Genomic DNA, 19,922 nt, shown 5'->3' with positions numbered 1-19,922 from the left:
AGTCAGACGTGTCCTACCGGGTGCTGGGTTTGTGCAATGGATGGAGTGTCTGGATGGCTGCAGGAAGGGGAGCAGAAGGCAACTAGTGATATCTGCGATGGCCACTTAGTGCTCGAGGGCTCTAATGGCATCTGGGAACCAGGTTCCTGTGTTTGTGGGTTTGCTTATTATTTATGCTCCTGGCTAAATAAAGTAGGGAGGAAGAATTTTAACACAATGGTTAAAATGCATGGGACTGCAGCAGCTCTGTCCTACTCAAGGGCATCCGGGAAACTTGATAAAGATTGGAGGGAACCTCAATGCACAGAACATCTCAGTTGGAAAAATAGAGAAGAAGAGGATGCAGAGCTTGATTCCTTCAAATTTTCATATTTAGCTTGTTTTCCAGCAGAATCCTGCAGCCAAAACCCACCCTCGCCATCTGCACGTGCCACCATTTTGGCTATTGCTGGTTTTAGTCCTTCCCATTCCCGGTGTTGCTGCTGCTCCCCCATGACAGCAGTGATCAGATGGGTGCTGTCACTGTCTTCTCCTGTACCTGGACCTCTTGGGCTGCTGTCACCATCGGCAGCCTCTCCTCTCCTTGCCACACCAGCTTTGGACAGGGATGCTTGAGTCAGTCATGTGTAGAACATATCAGTGGCGACCTCCCTCAGTTTAGGTCTGAGGAAGTTCAGCCATGAACATCGTTATCTCCAGTGTGTCTCTACGGTGGTCTCACTCATGGGGGGTGAGGGTTGTGCAGATTGGGATTTGCCTCTGCTGTGAAATGCAGCTCTGAATTCAGCAGCGCCAGAGCTGGCACAGCTTTCCCACCGACACTGATGAGTTTAATCACATCATTAGTAGGTGTGACACTGCAGCCTCCGATGATGAGCTGTTTATTTTAACATGGCTTGCAGTGTGTTTCTCTGAGATGCCATCTGTGCCTGCACTGCCTTCATTAGGAGAAAAAGCCCATGTGTCTTCTGATGTTGGTCTGTATTTCAGTGATGTTTCCCTGCTGAGAAACCACTGTTCAACTAGAGGGTGAAAACTCTGAAGGAAAGCATCAACACCCAAAATGCTTAAAGAGGCCAAATAGACCATTAGGAAGTGCGCTGACAATCCTCAGTTGGCCTATGCGAAACTGGCTAGAAGGAATGATCCAGTTATTTTAGTCCTGAAAGGTTTTCATCTTGGCAAAATGCTAAGGCCCCATCTTTTAATCTAAAGTGCTGTAAGTTTTGGGGAAAGCAAGGAACAGATTTTAATTTTTAATATACTTTCAATTTTTGTACCTCCATACTATGATTGCACATAGAATTCTCTGGGTTGCTTGTCCAGGTTTTAGATACAAAAGCTATTAAGATTTGTGGGTGTAAATAAGAACATATAATATTCCCCCTTAAAAACTCCACAGTATATGTTGTATATATAATTAAGTATATACTATATATCCAGCTCTATATTTCTGTAGCTTCCCTTGATCAACAAACAGGCAGCATGGCGTGCTCAGGGTGTTCCACTGCTCTTAACAAGATTCACAAATGACAAACCAGGTAGGAGCTGCCACATCATGGTCCAGCTACATATGAAGAAAAGAGCTGTTCCATAGGGAGATCCATACCCTGCCTTGTATTAGTTTTCTGTCTGTTTGCTGCCAGGACAATGCTCAGTGAATCTGACATTAACAAGAAATAGATTTCCAAACAATCTAGCCTAATGAATTTTGAATATTATTATGATTAATGCCAAGGCAGTTGAACTGATTATCCAGTATCCAGCAGTTAAGTATTGGAGCCTTATCTAAATCATGAGTAGTCCTCAGTCAGGAATGGCTCTGGCTGCAGTTGAAGATGGAGCGTTGTTGATTATACAGAGGGGAGTTACTGGCAGGACAGAGAGAGAGACACGATGGAAAGGGAGATTATGAGATACTCATCTGAAAGCATTTTAGCATGGAGTCATCACGCATGCAAGTTATTGCTCCTATTTCCTAAGCTGCGTTTCTCAGGCCTGTTTGAGAGTTTGCCTTTATATCACTAGGTAAAGATTTATTGGGCAAATCTTTTCCCTACTTTCCAAAGCCAGGAACTGAGTTGATTTTCATTCCCTGCATCACCAAAAGAACAGAATCTTAATCTTGCATCGTGATGGTTTACCTTAGCTTCTATCTGATTAGCTTTTGAGCTATTAAACATTTCTTGTAGTAATACCAGCAAAATGATAACGCAGATCGATCATGGACAGTTTCTGTTGGCACAAGGAGTCTTAGCACGCTTCAGATTCCCTTTGAATCTGGAACCAGCCAAGAGCTGTGCTGTCTCATGGGTATTGCTCCTCTCTGAGCAGATCTGTCCTAAAAAAGTGTGCTGTGGTGCAAGGGTCTCCAGCCTGGTGGAGACAAATTGGTAAATTTATAAGGTGCCTGACAAACTGTCTGAAGGCTGTAGTTTGAATAGATTTAATGGTATTCCCAGCCTCTGCTGTTATCTGGGCAGTGTCCAGGAGAAAGGCAGCTTTTGATCAGCCCAGATGTGTGCCCATGTTGTGGCTGTGGTGCAGAAGACTGCAGAGGCCACCATCTGCATGCACCCCCTGCACATCTCCCCAGTGCCAACTAGGCAAACCCACCAGAGAATCCTTCCCCAGTGCTACCACTTTCCCCCTCTGTCTGATATCCTCATGTGGGGTCTTGTTGTTCTGGGCCACAAGAATCTTTCAGTGGATCCAGGGGATCAGGAGGCTGCTCACCTCGCCTTCAGCTGAGAGGGTTCTAGCAGCAACCTTTAGGGCAAGGGCTTAGGACCTACTAGGAGCTGGTGGTGGCCTTGCTGACCTCTTAACTAGGTGCTTTGCAAACTACAGCTGCTCCGCTCCCACATCCCCCCCAGCTGAATGAGGCACGGATTGGGTTTCTCACAGTTTATGTCCTGGTACTGGAGGTCAGGGCTTTTGGAGCTTTTACTTAGATGAACACATGAAACTGGCTGTTCCTCTGCAGGCTGGTTGTGCAGCTGTTTCCAAGCAGTGGGTGCAGCTGCTTTGAGTTTTGGGAAGAAAGGGGGAAGGATGAGATGTGGTAAGGTGTCCACCAAACAGATTATTGGCAAATATAATTAAAAATATATGTGTGATTACTCCTCTGTTTCCCTTTTCTTAACTATCCTCTTCATTACCTCTGGCATTTTTAGGCAGGAGATAATATAACTGAGAGGACTCTTGGGCACAGGCAGCTCTTAGAGCAGTAGTGATTTATCTCAGACCATTTTGAGACAACAGAATTTACCTCTAGCTACAGCCACCCCTCCATGTCTGCCCCCTCATTTGCATAAGTAATTGTCAGCTTGTTAATGGCTCATTAGGAATGCTGAAAACCGTGGGATTAAAACAGGCTCAGTGGAGCAGAGATGAGGGGGGGGGGGTGGTAAGGCTGCTGTCCCTGCTTCCAAATTACACTGCTTGATTCGACGTGCTTCAGAATTACAGGTAATAAAGCAACTAGATTGTTAAATGAAGTAAGGAAAAACAATGTCAATGGCAGGCTTTATTTTTAGAATCATGTTTAAACACAGTATGTGCATCTAGGGAGAACAAACAGTTCCTTGCCGAACAGTCCTACTGACAGCAGGAAGCTCTGTCCCCTTTCTCAGTTTCACATGAACCCTGCCTGGTCAGTCTTTTCTGTTCCTGAGCAAGTCCACATAGCTCCTTGCATCACCTCATGGCAGGAACATTTAGTTGCTTTCCCCACTCCCTCTGGGCAAATCGAACCCTTTCCCTTCTGGCAGCAGGAAACCAGCATCTCCCCTTCTTTGGGCAAGGCTGGGACACCTGGCCCAGCTCCATGTGAGTAGGAAAAACAGCCCCAGGTTGCTTCATTCATTCTGTAAGTCTCCAAAATCCCTTGAAAATTGCTGTGAGATGTCTTCAGTCACTGGCATGCAGGGAGGCAGCCAGCCTTATGCTGTGGCACTGCCACTGCAATGGAGGAGATGGTTGGTGTAGCCAGTGAGAAACAGGAGAAGATCAAATCTGCCATTCCCAGAGAGTGGGGCATGGTGAGGACACAGCTTCTTTTCAAGTAAGTTGAAAAGTTTGATGGAAGCTTTTTGTTGTTTGCTGACTGTGTTTAAGCTCTCATTCAGCACTGCCTATGACAGCAGCGACTGCAAAGGCACGAGAGGTGAAGGCAAGGACAGGGCTATGATGGCTTTTGAATCACTCAGAAGAGGCTCAGCCTGGGCCTGGTATGGCCATAAAGCATGATGCCTTTCAGACAGGAGAACACCTTGGGGATTTTCGGAGGCCAGAGTAATTCTAGCAATGGTGCAGTCTCAGATATAGCGAGCACCATTCCTTCTGGATAAGCTGAAAGGAAATTACAGATACAGCACTTGGGAATCATATCCAGTCAAAACTTGCAGTTAAATTCAGCTACCTCTGATCTAAACTACTTGGGTACTTAAGAGCCCAGTAAGGTGACAGTTAAAACTAGAAAGTGCTGGATAGCTAAGGGTCAGTAAAGCTCAGCTCTGTCTGGCATGTCAGAGTTGATCCCTCTGCTTTGCAAGAGGTGTGCAGGAATCTGTCAGGACTCACAGATGCAAAATACTGGCACACCTGAAAGGGAAACATTTCTCAGTGCTGCTGGATCCAGGCTGAGGGCAGGGAAGGAGTGTCTCCTCCTGAATCCCCAGCCATGAACATGTGCTGCCCCTTCCATCACCCCTGAGAAGACACCTTCTTGTGCCCCAGCCTGAACTGACAAACATTGACTCACAAAAGCATGATCTACAGCAGTTTTGTTTGTTGTTTGTTCTTTTCCAAGGGCTCAACTTAGCCAAACAGAGGAGCTTTTCCTGCTTCTTGCTTTCATTGCTGCTTTTTTTTTTTTTTCCTGCCCTTGCATCCTCTCAGGTGACCCAGCCACCTGTGGCTCTTATTCATACAAGGCTGTCCAGAAGGGCTGAATTACAGCACATCCTGCCCACAACAGGAGTCAGAGTGTCTTGATGGAAACATACATCTGGCTGCTCGGGGAAGGCTCAGAGCTAAGTATCTTCCAGGGATCACCCAGCTCCTAATGCTGAGGTCTAAAGGACATATGTTCTGGTGCAGCCCAGCCTGGGATGGCAGCCAGGTCTACAATTAAAGAAGGTCCCAGGTCATCCCTACCTACAGCAGCAGGAATGGAGATGGCAATCAGAGAATGTGTGTCTTATCACTAGGCTGAGTGGATTGGATGTTGAGTGGATTTTCCTGGAGAGAAATAGTGCCAAGGTCTCCACTACTGCTGCATGATTCTGTACAGACTCAAATGTCTCCACTTCCTGCACGTAAATGGGAAGCTCAAATAACGTTTTGCCATCCAAATCCAGCTACAGTGGTTGCTGTGGCCTTTCCAAGACAGGAGCAGGAGCAGAGCCTCCATCAAGTATAAGGAACAGGAAGAAAGGTGTCAAGTGACCTTGGAAAGGAAATGTCAAATTACCAAGGAAAACAAAACACTGATTTTTTTTTTTTTAAATTTTATTTCAACATTGAGAAAGAAACTGCACAAAAAGAAAAAAAACCCCAAACACAGCCTAAGAGTATGCCAGAGACCAAATCCTGTTTTTACCTGAGATCGGTAAAGGAACCTTCAGCTGTGGGCATGGAATCAGTGGCCCAGTAATTCCCCCCTAAATGCTATTTTGGGCTATAGGCCTGCCCCTACTATATGAGCTGGGAGGAGGAAAATATGTCTTCCCACCAAAAGCTGCCTTTAATATATTATTATCTGTATTTCCACCACTCCTAAGTTCTCATGAGGTTTTCTCAACCCTCCTCTGGTTTTGATTTCTGCTGTCTCTCTGTTAGTGGCTTAAACTGTGGATATATTGCACAGTCTTTTCTGAACACTGCTGCTCTACTACCTGCTGCTGTACTGTCAAACTCACTGGGGATAACATGTCATCTTTTCCCTTCCTAATCAGCTGGATGTCATTCAGAAAGCTGGGACAAGGAGAATTTTCCCCCCAGACACCAGCTTTCCTTGGTAGCAGACAAACCTCAAGCCTTATAATACTACTTGTACATAGCACTTATATAGCTTTACATCCTCAAAGTGCTGTACTAGCATTAAGTAATTATCTCTCTCCCTAATGGCCATTAACATTGGCCTTTCATGAACCTCCCCCAGCTCCCTGAGGTTCATATCTAATACAGCAATAAGCTGCTCAGAGGGAGTGACTGGCTGTCTTGCAAGTCTATGGGCTTGGGTATGTAATGAGGCTTCAGAGCAGAGGCCAGATGCCTTCTGGAGTATCAGAAACATGTGGCTGTAGACCAGGTCATGCAGTTGGGAGCATCCATCAGTAAGGGATGGAAATGAGTAGGTGATAATGTGATCTTGACATGGAGAGAGAAGAAAACTTTGGCCACTCAGGGGATGTGCACTGATTGCTCTATTTATTACCAGGATAGCAGTGTGAACAGAGAGAGCAAAGCAGTGGGGACAGCATGTCAGTGTGGGCATGGGGAGCTGATCTAGGGAGAGGAAGTTAGAGAGCTAAAAATGTCAAGCAAAGCTAGACAACCATGGCAATGGGATAAAGAGGCCAGTCTGCAGGTCTATGAAGCATTAAAATAACAGGGAGAAAGGGCGAGCTTGGCAGCATCATAGGATTTTGAGAGGAACAGGAGAGGATTTACTTATTTGCTTTCAAGCAAAGCCTTCTTCCAGGCTGTAGTGTCTCCAGGGAAGATGTTGCAATGCCACTGTTTCAGAACATTTTACCCTTAAGGACCTTCAGAAGATGAGCCTGTGTGATGGCTGGGCTCCCCCATCCCTCTCTGGGACCCCAGAGAAATAGAGAAGGTGGGGTGGGAAGATGACGTAGCTGTTTTAGAGAAGTCTCAGAGGTAGCATGTTCCTAACAAACACCAGTCCTGCATGGTCACCAATTTCTGAAGCCTGACAGGCCCAAACCTGACAAAACAGAGGTTTGACTAAAGCAAACTTTCACTTTCTCCCTAAAGACATGATAATTATTCTTTCCAAAGCCAAGGACATGCCCTATAAACTGGCTTTGCAAAATAAAAAAAGAGTATCCTTTATTTTTTTTTTCAGCCTGATTTAATAGCATCATTTTGCTTTTATGCTTCTGGCAATGGCTGGTCCTGTAAAACAAGTATGTAGCTCTGGGAATCACGTGCAAGTCTACAGTGGCAAAACACAGCTCACAGCCACTACATGTTTTGCAAAGGATTTCTGCCACCTTGGACACACTCTGCTTCCTGTGGCATCAGTAGCACAATCCCTCTGCGCTCAACTCTAAATCATTTTGCTACATCAGCAAATAACAGGGTATGGCTGACTGCAGATCAGGAAGACTTGACTTGGCATTCACTTTCTACACAGCTTCAGAGCAGGGCCTTTCCCTGCCTTCCTGCATCTGCTTTCTCATCTGTGAAATAGGAATTTTAATCCTAATCAGTTTGCAAGGGAAGCAATAAAGGATAGGCAGAGGCGATTCTTTAAAACATAATAGTCGGCCTTATGTGCTAGGCTAGACATTGGAGTGGTTTTATAGTAGAGTTTAATTGATGCCTGTTCTGCTTATAGGTAGTAAATGCAAGGCTTAACATTTGCTCTCAAAAATATGGCTCCCTCTTTGAGATGAAAAGGATTCCTCTGCACGAACCCCTTATCACTGAGCACAGTTGGGCCATCTTTTTGGGATCCACACATTTCTGGGCGTTGCTCACTTGTTCAGGTTTTTCCCCCCAAATTAATTTAATTGTTCATTATTACCAGATTAATTTTTAGTAAAAGCTATGTCTCAAATGACATACATGGCTGGTAGGAATGCTTTGGCAGTCCCTGGACTCCGCTGTACAAGCTAAGCCAAGGTTGTGTCGTCACATCCTTGGGAAAACTGTTGACTGTCACTTTGTTGGCAGTTCTTCACCAGCATGTGTCTAGAGCAGACCAAAGACCTCAACTTTATTTTAGATTACTAGAACTGAGATGGAACCGCTGGCTTCTCCGCAACGCTTTCAGGGCCAGATCCTCCGGTGGCGTAAATCAGGGCCCTCCCATCTGAGCAGTACTGCTGCAACACTGTAAGCTGAGAACCTGTTTTATACATTCTGAACCTGTTCAAACGGGAGCTAACTGTGCTCACTGCTTTGTACTACCTGTAATCACAAATGATCCTGCAAGATTTGGGATATTGCAAACGTAGAGAGCTTTGCAATAAGTCATCATTTTCAGATTGCTGGAAAACTGAGGAGTTAGCGCTACTTAAAGAAGAATAAAATAAGCATTAGCACAAAACAGTTTTTGCCACAATCAAGTTTGATGTATGTCCTGTTCTGCTGATAATGTTTCCTCAGAGCCCTTCACAAGAAGGGAAAGCAACTTGTAAAAGCTGGGAATGCAGGAAAGAGCTGAAATTGCAGCCAGGGTTTCAAAGGAACAAACAAAGAAAAGCATATTTCCATTTCCATTGCTTTAAAACATTCTTGGGAGTTCAGAGCAGCAAGCTGAGAACACACCAGCCCAGCCATCTCTGAATAGGGGGTGTAGAGCTGCAATGAGCTTCTTATCTTCGTGTATCTGCACTTAGGAAGATCTTCCTGAGACTTTACAAACTCCTCTTTTTTGAGGAGGGTCTATTTCAGAGTAAGGAAAAAGGTTGGTCTGCAGGCCTCTGAGTACAGCACTGCAAACCTGAGTCTAAATTCTGTCAAACCCCAGAGAAGTCTGAGCCCCTCCATGCAGAAAGCCAGCTAAGCATCCTACCACTTTCACACCCTATTCCAACACACCCCCCTCTTGCTTCCAGGCACTGCAGTGTCTCTGTACTGACCCTTCCCCACACTAGTTCTGCTTTAATCAGTCAAAGAAACCTGTGCAAAAACTAACAGCTCACAGGAGAGCTCTTGTTTGTACAAGAAATGTTTTCATCTGAGCGAGCACAACAGTCTCATTATTTTGAATAGCCACACATATGCTGGAATCCTAGATGGCAGATACCTTCTTCCCTCATCCTCCATAGGACCAGAGAGATTTCTGCCTGTTTGATTCAGCTGCAGTGCTACAAAGTTATTAGCACTTGCTTTTTTGGTGTCTGTAATAAGACAAGCAGTCCTCCAAGCAGCGCCACAGAAGTGCTTTTTCTCATCACCGCTAAAACCTCGGACACTTTACCCTCAGCAAAAATGAGTGCTGGAGACCTGCAGCCCTCCTGCTTGCAGCACCGTCTGGTTGTAGCAATTAGATGTTTCCCCACAGATGGAGCTTCTTAACGGAAGGACAGAACAGAGAAAAACTTGTCCTGCTCAGAGATGCTTGTTTAGGAATCTCTAGTGAATCTGCAGGTAAATCCATCTACTCTAGTTCTGTTTGCATGTGCCCTGCAAAGCCTCCTGCGCACCTGCTGGATTCATGTGCCGTACAGAAGGGTTGAACCTTACTTGTGAAAGTGCCTTTCCCTGGCTTTTCCCACTTTTATACACTCATGGGCTCTTCCATTTCCAAACTCTCCAAAGGTGCTGGATTTCCCTTCTCCATTAAACACTGGGCGTATCCCTGCCTGTTAGAGCCTGTTTTTACCAACAGACTGCCTTTTTGCAGTTCGGTCCCTCAGTCATTTACATATTCAAATCACTCTTTGAAAAGGCCTGTAGCACAGTTTTATGAGCACAAAACCTTTCATGCAATTAGGTGATGCACAGATGGCTGTGCAAGAGGTTTAGAGAACCTCTCTGAAGAGGGACAGACCTCACTCTGTGTTTCTGGTGGGTGCCTCGAAGCACTGAGGCCCTGCAGTGCTTTCCTGGACACTGTTTCTTGCTTTGTGCCTGACCAGACTGTAGGGCTGGAGTATGTTCTTGGCATTTTGCATTCGATTTCTTTACAAGCCCATTTTGGGTGGAGAGGACGTTATTTATCTTGATACTTTTCACTCCCTATTTGTCGTGTTAACCAGGTGGGATTGGTGGGTAAGCCCATGAGTAGTTGGGGAGGCAGTAACCAGCCCAGCTTTCTGGAACAGCTCAGGTCCTGAATTGGTCCATATCATGTCAGGGCTGACCCCTTCCTCAGGACTCCCACCACTCAGATTTCCTTGTGCCTTTGCCCTCACCCAGGTTGGAGGACACACCATGCTGCCTATCCGCTGGATGCCTCCAGAGAGCATCATGTACAGGAAGTTCACAACAGAGAGTGACGTCTGGAGCTTCGGGGTGATCCTCTGGGAGATCTTCACATATGGGAAGCAGCCCTGGTTCCAGCTCTCAAACACAGAGGTACAACAGTGCTGAGACACCTCAGCTGAAAACTGTACTTTTTGCCATCTCTTCTTTGCAGGTTGTTTGCAAAGCAGTTTTGTATATGAGTGGTCCCCTCTTTGGCACTCCCATGGTGAAGACATAGGATAAGTGTCATTATCTCCATTTAAAAGCTCAGGGGAAACTGAGGCATGCAGGAATCAAAGGGCTCTGCAAAAGTCATGTACTGGCTCATCCTCAGCCTTTCCCTTCTAAGTTGCTGACATACCTCTGTCATCCCTGATAAACTCTCAGCGTGCTACCACAACTGGGGATACCCATTTTACTTCTGGGATCTAAGTTACTGTCATGCCCCGAATTTCCTCTGCTTTCTCCTTTTGTGTATGAGTCCCCAGTTTGTGAGAAATTGTTTTAAGGCTGTTATATTACGTGTTGCACATTTGCTTGGGCCTTTTTGCCATCAGGATATTGCTTATATGGTTTGCCCTAGTTCACTGAGGGTGGAACCCAAGGAGCTGTTTTGTCCTTGTTATTTCTTTGACTAGCAAAAGTTACAGTGCAGTAGTATAGGGATGCACTGTAAAAACGTTGGGGGAAGGCTGGCTGGGATTAGTGGGGTATCAGCGCTGAGGTTTGAGGCACATCAGCAGAAATGCGCTGGAAGATTTTTGCTCAGAATAGCAGGGGGTATTATAGAAGAGGAAAAAGATGCATTGACATAGCAGTGTGTGGGAACCTTGCACATTTTTATCCTACTGTGTATCTAATGGATTTCAGAAATTTCACCTTTTGTAATGAGAAATGTGCATTTTCTGCTTTCTGGATACAGATCCCTTAATTAAGTGAGTTGCAGAGATGGCAAATCCAAGGTGTTGCTTTACAGCTCTAATACTTGCCCATTCGTGTGCTCAATGGGGCCTGACTGCATATCCCAAAGTAGCACACGCAAACATTTTAGAGACACAAACAATGGAATCGACAGCGACAGAAGTTATTTGTCACGCTATTTAATGAGCTGCTCTTGCATTTCCCTGTGAGGGTAAATACAAACACACACAAATGAGCACATGTAGCTCGTACATGGGCGATAGGCACGCTGGAATGTGACAGCTCCGCTGTGACCGTGCCTTCTGCCTCAGTTTCCTCTGCAGGGCAGTAGAACTGAGAATAACCAGCCTTAACCTTGAGGGGAGGGCTGGTGAACATCTGCACAGATGTGTCTGTATTGGTTTGCTACCATCCCAGGGATAAAATCTCACCCTTCTCTTTCCTATTGCTGTATCCCCTTCTTTCTGATTGCTGAGGACTCCCACCCCAGACCACAGTATCCTGATGGGAGGGAGCCACATTAGCTCTCATCTGGCTTGTTTTTCACCATTTTTGGAGTGATGGGCAGACTGACACCTCCACCAGCTCCTGGATGGTGTGGCATCAGAGCAAGTCTCCATGTCAGTCCAGCTGCAGTGTCAGAGCCCCACGGAGAGACAGGTTAATGAGCCTGTGCCAAGGTCCCAGCTGCCAGGACTGGACCATGAGCAGGCACCAATACCCACGCCCTCCTGTGCCATCTGCATGGCCTCACATCCCCAGAACATTTTCAGCAGTTTTTTTCAAGGCTGGAAGAGACCCTGCCTGAGCAGAGGAACAAGGCAGGGCACAACTCAGCCAGCCCATTAACTTCTGTCAGTGCCTTTCCTTTGCCCTGGAGAGAAAGAGCCCACCACAGGGCTCCTGTGCATGTCCAGGATGTCCTGTCAGAAACCATAACTCACCTCCTCCCACAAGTCCTCAGCCAGCAGCTCTATGACAATTCAGGCTTCTCTGCATGCTGTGTCTTACTTGCTTCCTTTCAGCAGGTCCTAATCTCTCCCCTCTGTATTTATATGCAAACAGCGAAGAGATAAGTATCCCTTGAGCTCTGTGGAGGGACCATTGCTGTTCATAAATGATAAATCCCAAACACCCCTTGCTGGGTGGCTTCCCTCAACACACTGCTTGGGACTGGTATTTATCTGCAGAGTGTGGCAGGTCACTCACACACTGCGATGCTGGGACTCATCAACCCCAGCCAAGGAGGCCAGATGGTAATAGCAGCTCTCTGACAAATCACCCCTTCCCTTTGCATGTATCCTGTAAACAAAACACAAACAGACACTTTTTCTCCATCACAGATGTGATTTGACATGAAATTTTATAATTTTAGTTGCTTTTCTATGTAAAACTGAGGCAAAGCTGCCCGTGGAGAAGTATGTAGGAAAAGATGCTCTGAACTCTTCCTTATAAAACTCTCCTGGGCTTTGCAATGGAAAGGACTCTTGGTTTTCAGGCAAGAAAAATATAATTTCAGCTGTGCAAAATATTACTTTACTTTGGGGATTTTAAGACTTTTTTTCCTTCTTCATTTAGCAGGAAAATCTGACATCATAAGTTAAAATTCCATTTCATTTGCTTGTAAACTCCTGTTTGGAGAGTGCATTGAGGTAGGTAGATGTCAAATGGGGTAGGTTTTAGAGATCTGAAAAACTCCAGCTGGAGACAAACTTTTCACTGTAAAATTATAATTAACAACACAAACAGGTGAGCATTGAGGATCTGCAGACCTCTTGCCTTTTCAGTGCACCCATCCACTACATGGTACCACATCAACCAAGCAGTATCTGGGACAGGAGATCCTCCAGTGTTCAATGTCTAATTTTTTCAATGTCTATTTTTTTTCTTTTTCTTTTTTTTTTTTTTTTTAGGTAATCGAGTGCATTACCCAAGGCCGAGTTTTGGAAAGGCCTCGAGTCTGCCCCAAGGAGGTTTACGACATCATGTTGGGCTGCTGGCAGAGAGAACCTCAGCAACGGCTCAACATCAAGGAGATCTACAAGATCCTTCATGCTCTGGGCAAGGCCACACCAATCTACCTGGACATCCTTGGCTAGCAGTGGCCACTTGTTGGAAGTCCCTGCTCCTTCCTTCCATCCTTCCTTCCCTCTCCCCCTCCCAAGTCCTTTGCCCCTCAGCTCCCAAGCAAACATCTTCATATAAACTCAAGTGCCTGCTACACATACAACACTGAAAAAAAAAAACAAACAAAAAAAGCAAAACAAAAACCAACCCACAAAAATCCCGGAGAACAACAACCTGTAAGGCAGTTTGGCTTATATATATTTATAGATATCTCTCTATATATAACTTCCACACCAATACAGAAAGAAGCTGCTGTTACAGAAAATTGTAAGACTATAAAAAAAAAAAAAAAAAAAAAAAAAAAAAAAAAAAAAAAAAAAAAAAAAAAAAAAAAAAAAAAAAAAAAAAAAAAAAAAAAAAAAAAAAAAAAAAAAAAAAAAAAAAAAAAAAAAAAAAAGAGAAAGAAAGGAGAAGATATCTTTCCCCCGAGCAATGAAGCAGTGAATTGTAACCCTGCTGTGAGTATGGTTCGGGCTGCTGGGCAGGGCTCTAGACTGGCTATGGCAGTGATGCCTTCCTGGGTAGGAGCCCCAGGAAGAAGGCCTTGCCCTGGTTGTATGATATGCACTGAATGTGTGAAATCCGTCCTCCCTTTTCGTCCTTTTCTCCCTCCCTCCTTTCCAGCCCGCAGGTGATGGGCGCAAAGCCAGGGCAGTGCCCCTGGATGAACTCTCTTTTACCAACCCCTTCCCTCCCTTTCTCTCAGGCCCTCCCCATCCCTCTTTGCCTTCCTACCTTTTTCCTCCCTCCGACATTTCAGGACAATTTTTCTAATTTGCTGATTCTTAAATGTATAGACTCAAGGCTTTCGAACACACAGTCAAAGGATTGTGGCACCTACGGGTAAAACACACACCGGGAACCAGCTGCCCTCCCGCAGACTGCAAGTTTGCCTGGCCCAGCCCTCCCTCTGCCCTGTGCCAGCTGCTGCCAGTGCTGGGAGAGCAGCGGGACCAAAGCGGCTGCGCACGGGACTCGGGGGCAGGGGGGGAGGTGGTCCTGGAGACCCGGTCCTGAATCATCCCCAACCCATTACAGTGTGTGAGACAGGAGTGCTGTTTGCCCGGGGCATCCAGTGCAGGCAGCCACTCTGGGGTTGTTCCTCGCTCCTCCCCACCCTCCATGGTTGCTAGCGACCATGAGGTTGCTCCCCCTCCCTCAGCTGTCTGCACCAGGGCCAAGTTGGTCCCCTTTAGTGAGCAGAGTTGGATCCCTGCTCGCCTTACGGGGTAAAAGGCTACAGGGTGCAGACAGCTGGGAACCCGGACATGCATGCAGACATGCTTGCAACCCAGCTGGGCATGTCTGTAGGGTCAGCATATCCCAGTGCTCTTCCTCCCTATCCTCTTCCCTTCCCCATTCCTGCCCCATGCCTCAATCCCAGCCTCAGGCACAAGCCAGCGGGGGGCAGGGAGGGGGACACAGCTTGTGAGATGGCTGGGAACCTACCAACACCTGCCTGCAGCTCCCTTGCCATTCTCCTCACGTCCCCATCCCCTGAAAGGATTGATGCATCTGCCTTTGAGCTGTTGTGAAATGCAGAGGCTGAAGAATAGCTCCACAGGCAGCCCCGGGAGGAGGGGGGAAGGAGGGGAAGGTGCCTTCAGGAGCAGACGGCTCAGCGGATGGCCGCAGTGGCCAGCCTTGCATCTCAATGAGGAAGAAAGGCCTGACAGGCAGCAGCAGGGGGTGGTGGGGACAGCGAGGGAGAATCAGCAGCATCCTCCCTATGGCCCATCTCCCTGGAGCGGGAAACGATCCCAACCTGGGGAAACACTGAGTCAGACATTGAATCCTGCCTGTCCAGACTGGGCCAAGAATATAAAACCTTTCTGGGTCTTTTTTTTGTGTGGCTAATGGAGGATGAGGGGGAACCTCAGCTTGGCAGCTGCTCTCAGGAGGCAGGGACCGGTGGCACAGGCATTTTCAAGGCAATTTTGAGAAGGCAATAACCGCCAGCACAAAAATAGCATGCTTGAATGTGGCACTTTCCTGGAAGGGAATGCAGATGGGGAAGAGGAGACAGAGAAGGGATCTTGGCTCCTTCCTCATGGCCAGAGTAGTATTCATGGCCAGGATGCAAGGGGAGATAGGTGACCCTTCTTATGACTTGCATTGGAAGGGAAGATTTTGCATCTTTTCCTCATTGCCCATGTTTCCTGACAGTCTATAACTCTCAGCCATGGCTCTTGCATGACCTGACTTACGGTTTCAGACAGATGCAGGGGACATTGCTACAAGGAGGATTGTGCTGCCAGTAGTGGCCAAGGGTTTATTCTGTGCTTGTGTAACGAGCAGTGCAAGCCTGGAGTGGGATATGATGGGTGGCAGTAACCATGTAGGAGCAAGGACATAACCTTCCTCTGCATGTTAGAGAGATCTGGGCTAGTGGGACAGACTCATGCCAATGGAGGCTGGACAGACTGCCACTAAACAGGCACCAGCTGCTCCACAGCATGGACAGCAATGATGGCATGGTCGTGGACAAGGGTGTTGACTGGCACACGGCGTCTGCACACAGGAACAGCGTACCATGTCACCCCTCCACAGCAGGATCTTGCTCCTGTGGGAAAGGACATCCAGTTTTCCTCACCTGCCTACTTAGGTCCAGCTTTGAAAGTGAAAAAGATTGGATGAAAATTTGCCTGCCCTGGCCTGGCCCCCTTTGTGCGCAGGCTGCTTTGGCTAAAAGGAATTGAGATTCTGCATAGGGGAAGAACAAGCAATGGCTGTTTTTTGCCGAGCATCTCCAGAAGAAAACCCTTTTTTGGGGCTGCCTGTCTCATACTCCAGATGACTTCTGGCTCTAGTGGCTCCCAGGCACTGTGTCACAGTGCAAGGCCACAATTTTGTCCACCCCTCTCTCTCGCTGTCATGCTCTCATTTCTTTTTTGGCCAATGTCGCAGGCTTTTACACTATCAAATCACCTACAGACACTGTTCCCAGTGGATGAGATTCCCTTGTCACCATTCTGCATAGCAGTTACATGCTACCTGCCTTCCCTCTTTCGTCCTTCCTCTGCTCCCCAGCATCATCATCTATCCCCTTCACCATCTCTCTGCTCAGTCACAGCAGCAAGGTGAGCTCAGTTGCCGTGTGGCACCGAGCCTTGGTGCTGCATGTGTAGGAATAGGTGGTCTGTGAGGGAAGTTCATGGGTCCCCAGAAGATCTGAAGTAGCTCATGCTCTGCCTGCTTTCCTGTTAGCCCCACCACGTGCAGTGACTGCCTCGGAAAAAGGTCCTTTTGTCAAAGTGAATTGTGAACAATTACTCAGAAGAGCTGGATAAGCTGCAGTTCTGCAGTGTGACATCTGCCCTGTTGCTGCTCTAGGGCCCCTGACCTGTCAGGGCTGGATGGAAGTTTGTCGAGGGGAAGGAGGAGATGGTTTTGTGTTTGAAGACATGATGGAAAGTGCTGCATCCCTTTTTGGCATGACAGTTTTGGAGGGGAAGAGGGAAAGCAGCTGTGTTGCATTCCTAGTGAACACCCTGAGACCTCATTTCCAGAAGCACCTTTCCTGGACCAGAAGCGGAGCTGCCCATCAGCACGGGTGATGCTGATCTTCTCTGTAGGAAAATGGGCTCTGGGGTGGCCACACTGTGTGTGAGGGGAGGAAGAAGAGCAGAGTTTGGGGGAAACTCTCACAGAGCACCAACATCTGAGTGTTCAGAGTCAAAGAGAAATGAGTTCATGCTTCTCTATTCCTAGGAGAGATACTTCCCAATGCCTTGCCTCTACTAAGAGCAGAGAGAGATTCCTGCCGCCTGGGAACATCAGCAAGTCTCACCCAGCTTTGGGGCAAGCCAGGCCTAATTCCCAGCACATCCAGGCAGACGTTCCCACCACCCAGCCTCTTCCATCCACAGTTTTCTCAAGGGGCTTGTGAAAGGGAGCTGGAAGGAACACTAGTCTGAATACAGCTGAGAAGGGGCCATGGGGTCTTCCTGTCCCAGCTGTGCCCTGCTGCACAAAAATTAGAATTGATTGCACCAACTCAGTCACCCAAGGGTGTCATTGCAATGATGCTTTCTTGGAGGTGAAGGTGCTATTTTGGTGCATGGTATGGATGGAAATTGTCAACGAGGGCTGCAAACTATGGGCAGTAAATGTGGCTCCAGCCCCAGGGCCTCATCAGTGACCTGTCTTGTCTTCTCCAGGAGTTACTTTTCCTTCCACTCCAGTCTGTCAGGTTGCAAGACAAAAGCTGAAATGTAGCAAAGGGAAGACATGCAGTGATTGTTTAGACTGAAAGTCCACCCTGTCTCCTGAAAAACTTGCCTATCTGGTCTTTTTAAATGTCCCTCAATACATGTGTTTTGGGGGTGAAAAAGTCTGAGCTGCCTCATTTCAAACCTATCCTTGGATCTGCAGGGTGTTGAATTGCAGACATGTGACTATGGAAACTGTGCTGCACAGAAAAATGTGGACACTCTGGAATGTCTTTAGGGAGTCTGCTTACTTGGGAGGCGTCATTAGCTTTGAGCTGTTTGCTTGTCCCCAGGACTGGGTGGAACAAGGTGAGAAAATATGTGGGGAAATAAAAGAGCCAAGAAAAGGGAAAGGCGGGTTTTAGAAGGCAAGTGAGTATCTTGGGTTGGGAAATCGAGACAAATTTGGGGAGTGTGGTGTAGAATTTTAAGTAGCACAGCGGGTACAAGCAAAACCAAATGAAAATACCAATGTGCTAGAGCTCCAGAAAAAGTTAGCTATAACGCTGGGCAAATACTGGTTTAAAAAGGAGGCAGAAACCAATAAAATCAAGGGACCATTTATGCAGGCAGAAAACCAAATCACTAGGGTTTTTGCTTTTCTTTTTATTTTTTTTTTCTTTCTACAAGAAAATGCAACTGAAAGAAGGTCTGAAAAGTTATGCTTTTTCAGAGGCACAGACAGAAATGTAATACTATATGAGCTGTTTCCTTTCATGTGAAAGGCTCTTATTTCCCAGAACTCAAATGTATAGTTTTCCTTGAGTTCAGCATATGGGTTGAAGAGTGCAGACATGGGTCTCCACAACCCCCAAACCCAGAGGTAGTTCTAAACACCTGATCAGATGGCATTCATGTGCCACTCACTCTGTGTGGAGACAATATTGCATTCAGCATGTCATCTTAAGAAGTTTTTTTTTAAATCTTTCTCATTTCCTCCCTCCTCAGGAAATGTCTGCATCTTTTCCTGGTCTGGCCAGGGTTCAGCTGAACCACTACAGCCATGGCTCATACCCAGTGTTTTTTACAGCTCTAGGTGTTCTCTGGTTGTAAGTCAATGATGAGGATAAGCAAGGGGAATAAGTGAGATCCTGGCTGTGATATCATGCTGTGATGGCTCCTCTGACAGCTGGAAAGCTCTGGGCATCAACAAGGTTGGCTTCTTTGCTATGGGACTCCCAGGCACAGGCATATCTTGGCACAACCCAAAAGGCTTTTTGTCCATTGGTGTGCAGTGGCTTTCTGATGGATGGGGGGGGTCATGGAGCAGTGTCACAACGCTGCTGTCTCCAGTGAGTACCAAAAATAGAAAAAGAGAATGTTCCTCTCTCAGGACTGCTTTCCAGAAGTGGACAGACTTGCTTAGCTCTGAGGTACCTTCTCCACTCCTGAACCAATGTTTCTCTTGTGTCAGTACCCATTTTATATTTAAGCAGGTGCTAAGTCCTAAAAATTCTTTTCCCTTTGCCCCTCTCCTTGCAAGCAGGGATATTGAGATTCAAGCCTGAGAAACTAGGTGTTTTCAAAACATCTGTTCTGGCTGGCAGTGTCATAAATGACACAGGCAGAGATGTCAGTCACTGCTCTGAGAGGAATGCAGGAGCATTCCATCTCTCCTGTGCCTCTTATTCCTTTCCAGTACACCACTGAGCCATGAAACAGCTCCCTGAGAGAAGTGATTGGACTCCTATTGCTTGAAACTTTGAAAAACTGAACGGAGGAAAGAGATAAGAGACCAAAGAGAAGGAAAGACAAAATATTCCAGCCTTCTTCAAGGGTTAAGTGAGCTGGTAGGTTGGTTTCATCTCGATGCCTGCAGTTTCTCACAGACCCAATCTGACAGCTGTTTTCAGGCTCAAGGAATGGCCATTAGTTCCTTCTCCCTTCTGCTAGTCCCACAATTTTAGCATCTCTCCAAGGAGAAAGGCACAAAAAAATCCAGCCATCGCTTCCTCACACTGTCAGGAGTCCTCCACAGGAACGGATCTGCTGCCCAGCACAAGCGACTGATCCCACAGCTGAAAACTGGAACAGTTGTTCTGAGGGGGATTTTAACTGCTGAACTACTGGCTACTTAGGACAAGGTCCCAGCAGGGAAGGACTGAAATACCTCTAAAGAAAATAATAGCTCTGGGAGGTCCGAATGTCTTCTTGCACGCTTTCTCTCACTCTCTGCTGGCTTCCAGCCTCCCAGTCTTTGCTGCTTGATACTCAGATAGCTGAATTTCTTCATTCACTCCCTTGACAGAGCACAGAGAGCTGGTGGAGGTGTTTGATTTCAATGCAGTAGGTGAGATAAGATTTCTTCCCCCATGCCCTCTTCTTTTTCTCATTGCACAGCTCCTGTCCTTGCAGTTCTCAGGACTTGACTAGGAGAGTTTTTAAATGAAGTGAAAGTCTTAATGTGAGGTGAATCCCAAGACCACAAACAGTTTGGACTTCAAACAGTGAGAAAATTGGCGCCGGATGATTCCGCACACAAAGCAGAAAACT

At 46.7% G+C, this 19,922-nt stretch overlaps 1 protein-coding gene across 2 annotated transcripts in view; it reads left to right on the top strand.

Annotated features, from left to right (window-relative positions):
• Window positions 1–13,501, top strand: part of NTRK3 (neurotrophic receptor tyrosine kinase 3) — a 215,013-nt gene extending 201,512 nt beyond the window's left edge. The window contains exons 16-17 of one of the 2 annotated variants that reach the window (XM_027884977.1): window positions 10,123–10,281; window positions 13,005–13,501. In XM_027884977.1, the coding sequence (XP_027740778.1) occupies window positions 10,123–10,281; window positions 13,005–13,190 (345 nt within the window). In that variant the 3' untranslated portion in view covers window positions 13,191–13,501. The remainder of the gene's footprint in view (window positions 1–10,122; window positions 10,282–13,004) is intronic. The other variant, XM_027884976.1, reaches the window with a different exon arrangement.
• Window positions 13,502–19,922: the final 6,421 nt, after the last annotated feature.

Source organism: Empidonax traillii, unplaced genomic scaffold (assembly GCF_003031625.1).
Source record: "Empidonax traillii isolate 1590-97213 ecotype Southwest subspecies unplaced genomic scaffold, ASM303162v1 scaffold158:size1480230, whole genome shotgun sequence".
NCBI lineage: Eukaryota > Metazoa > Chordata > Aves > Passeriformes > Tyrannidae > Empidonax > Empidonax traillii.
Note: the sequence above shows the minus strand (reverse complement) of the source record. Positions and strands in the feature narration are given on the sequence as shown.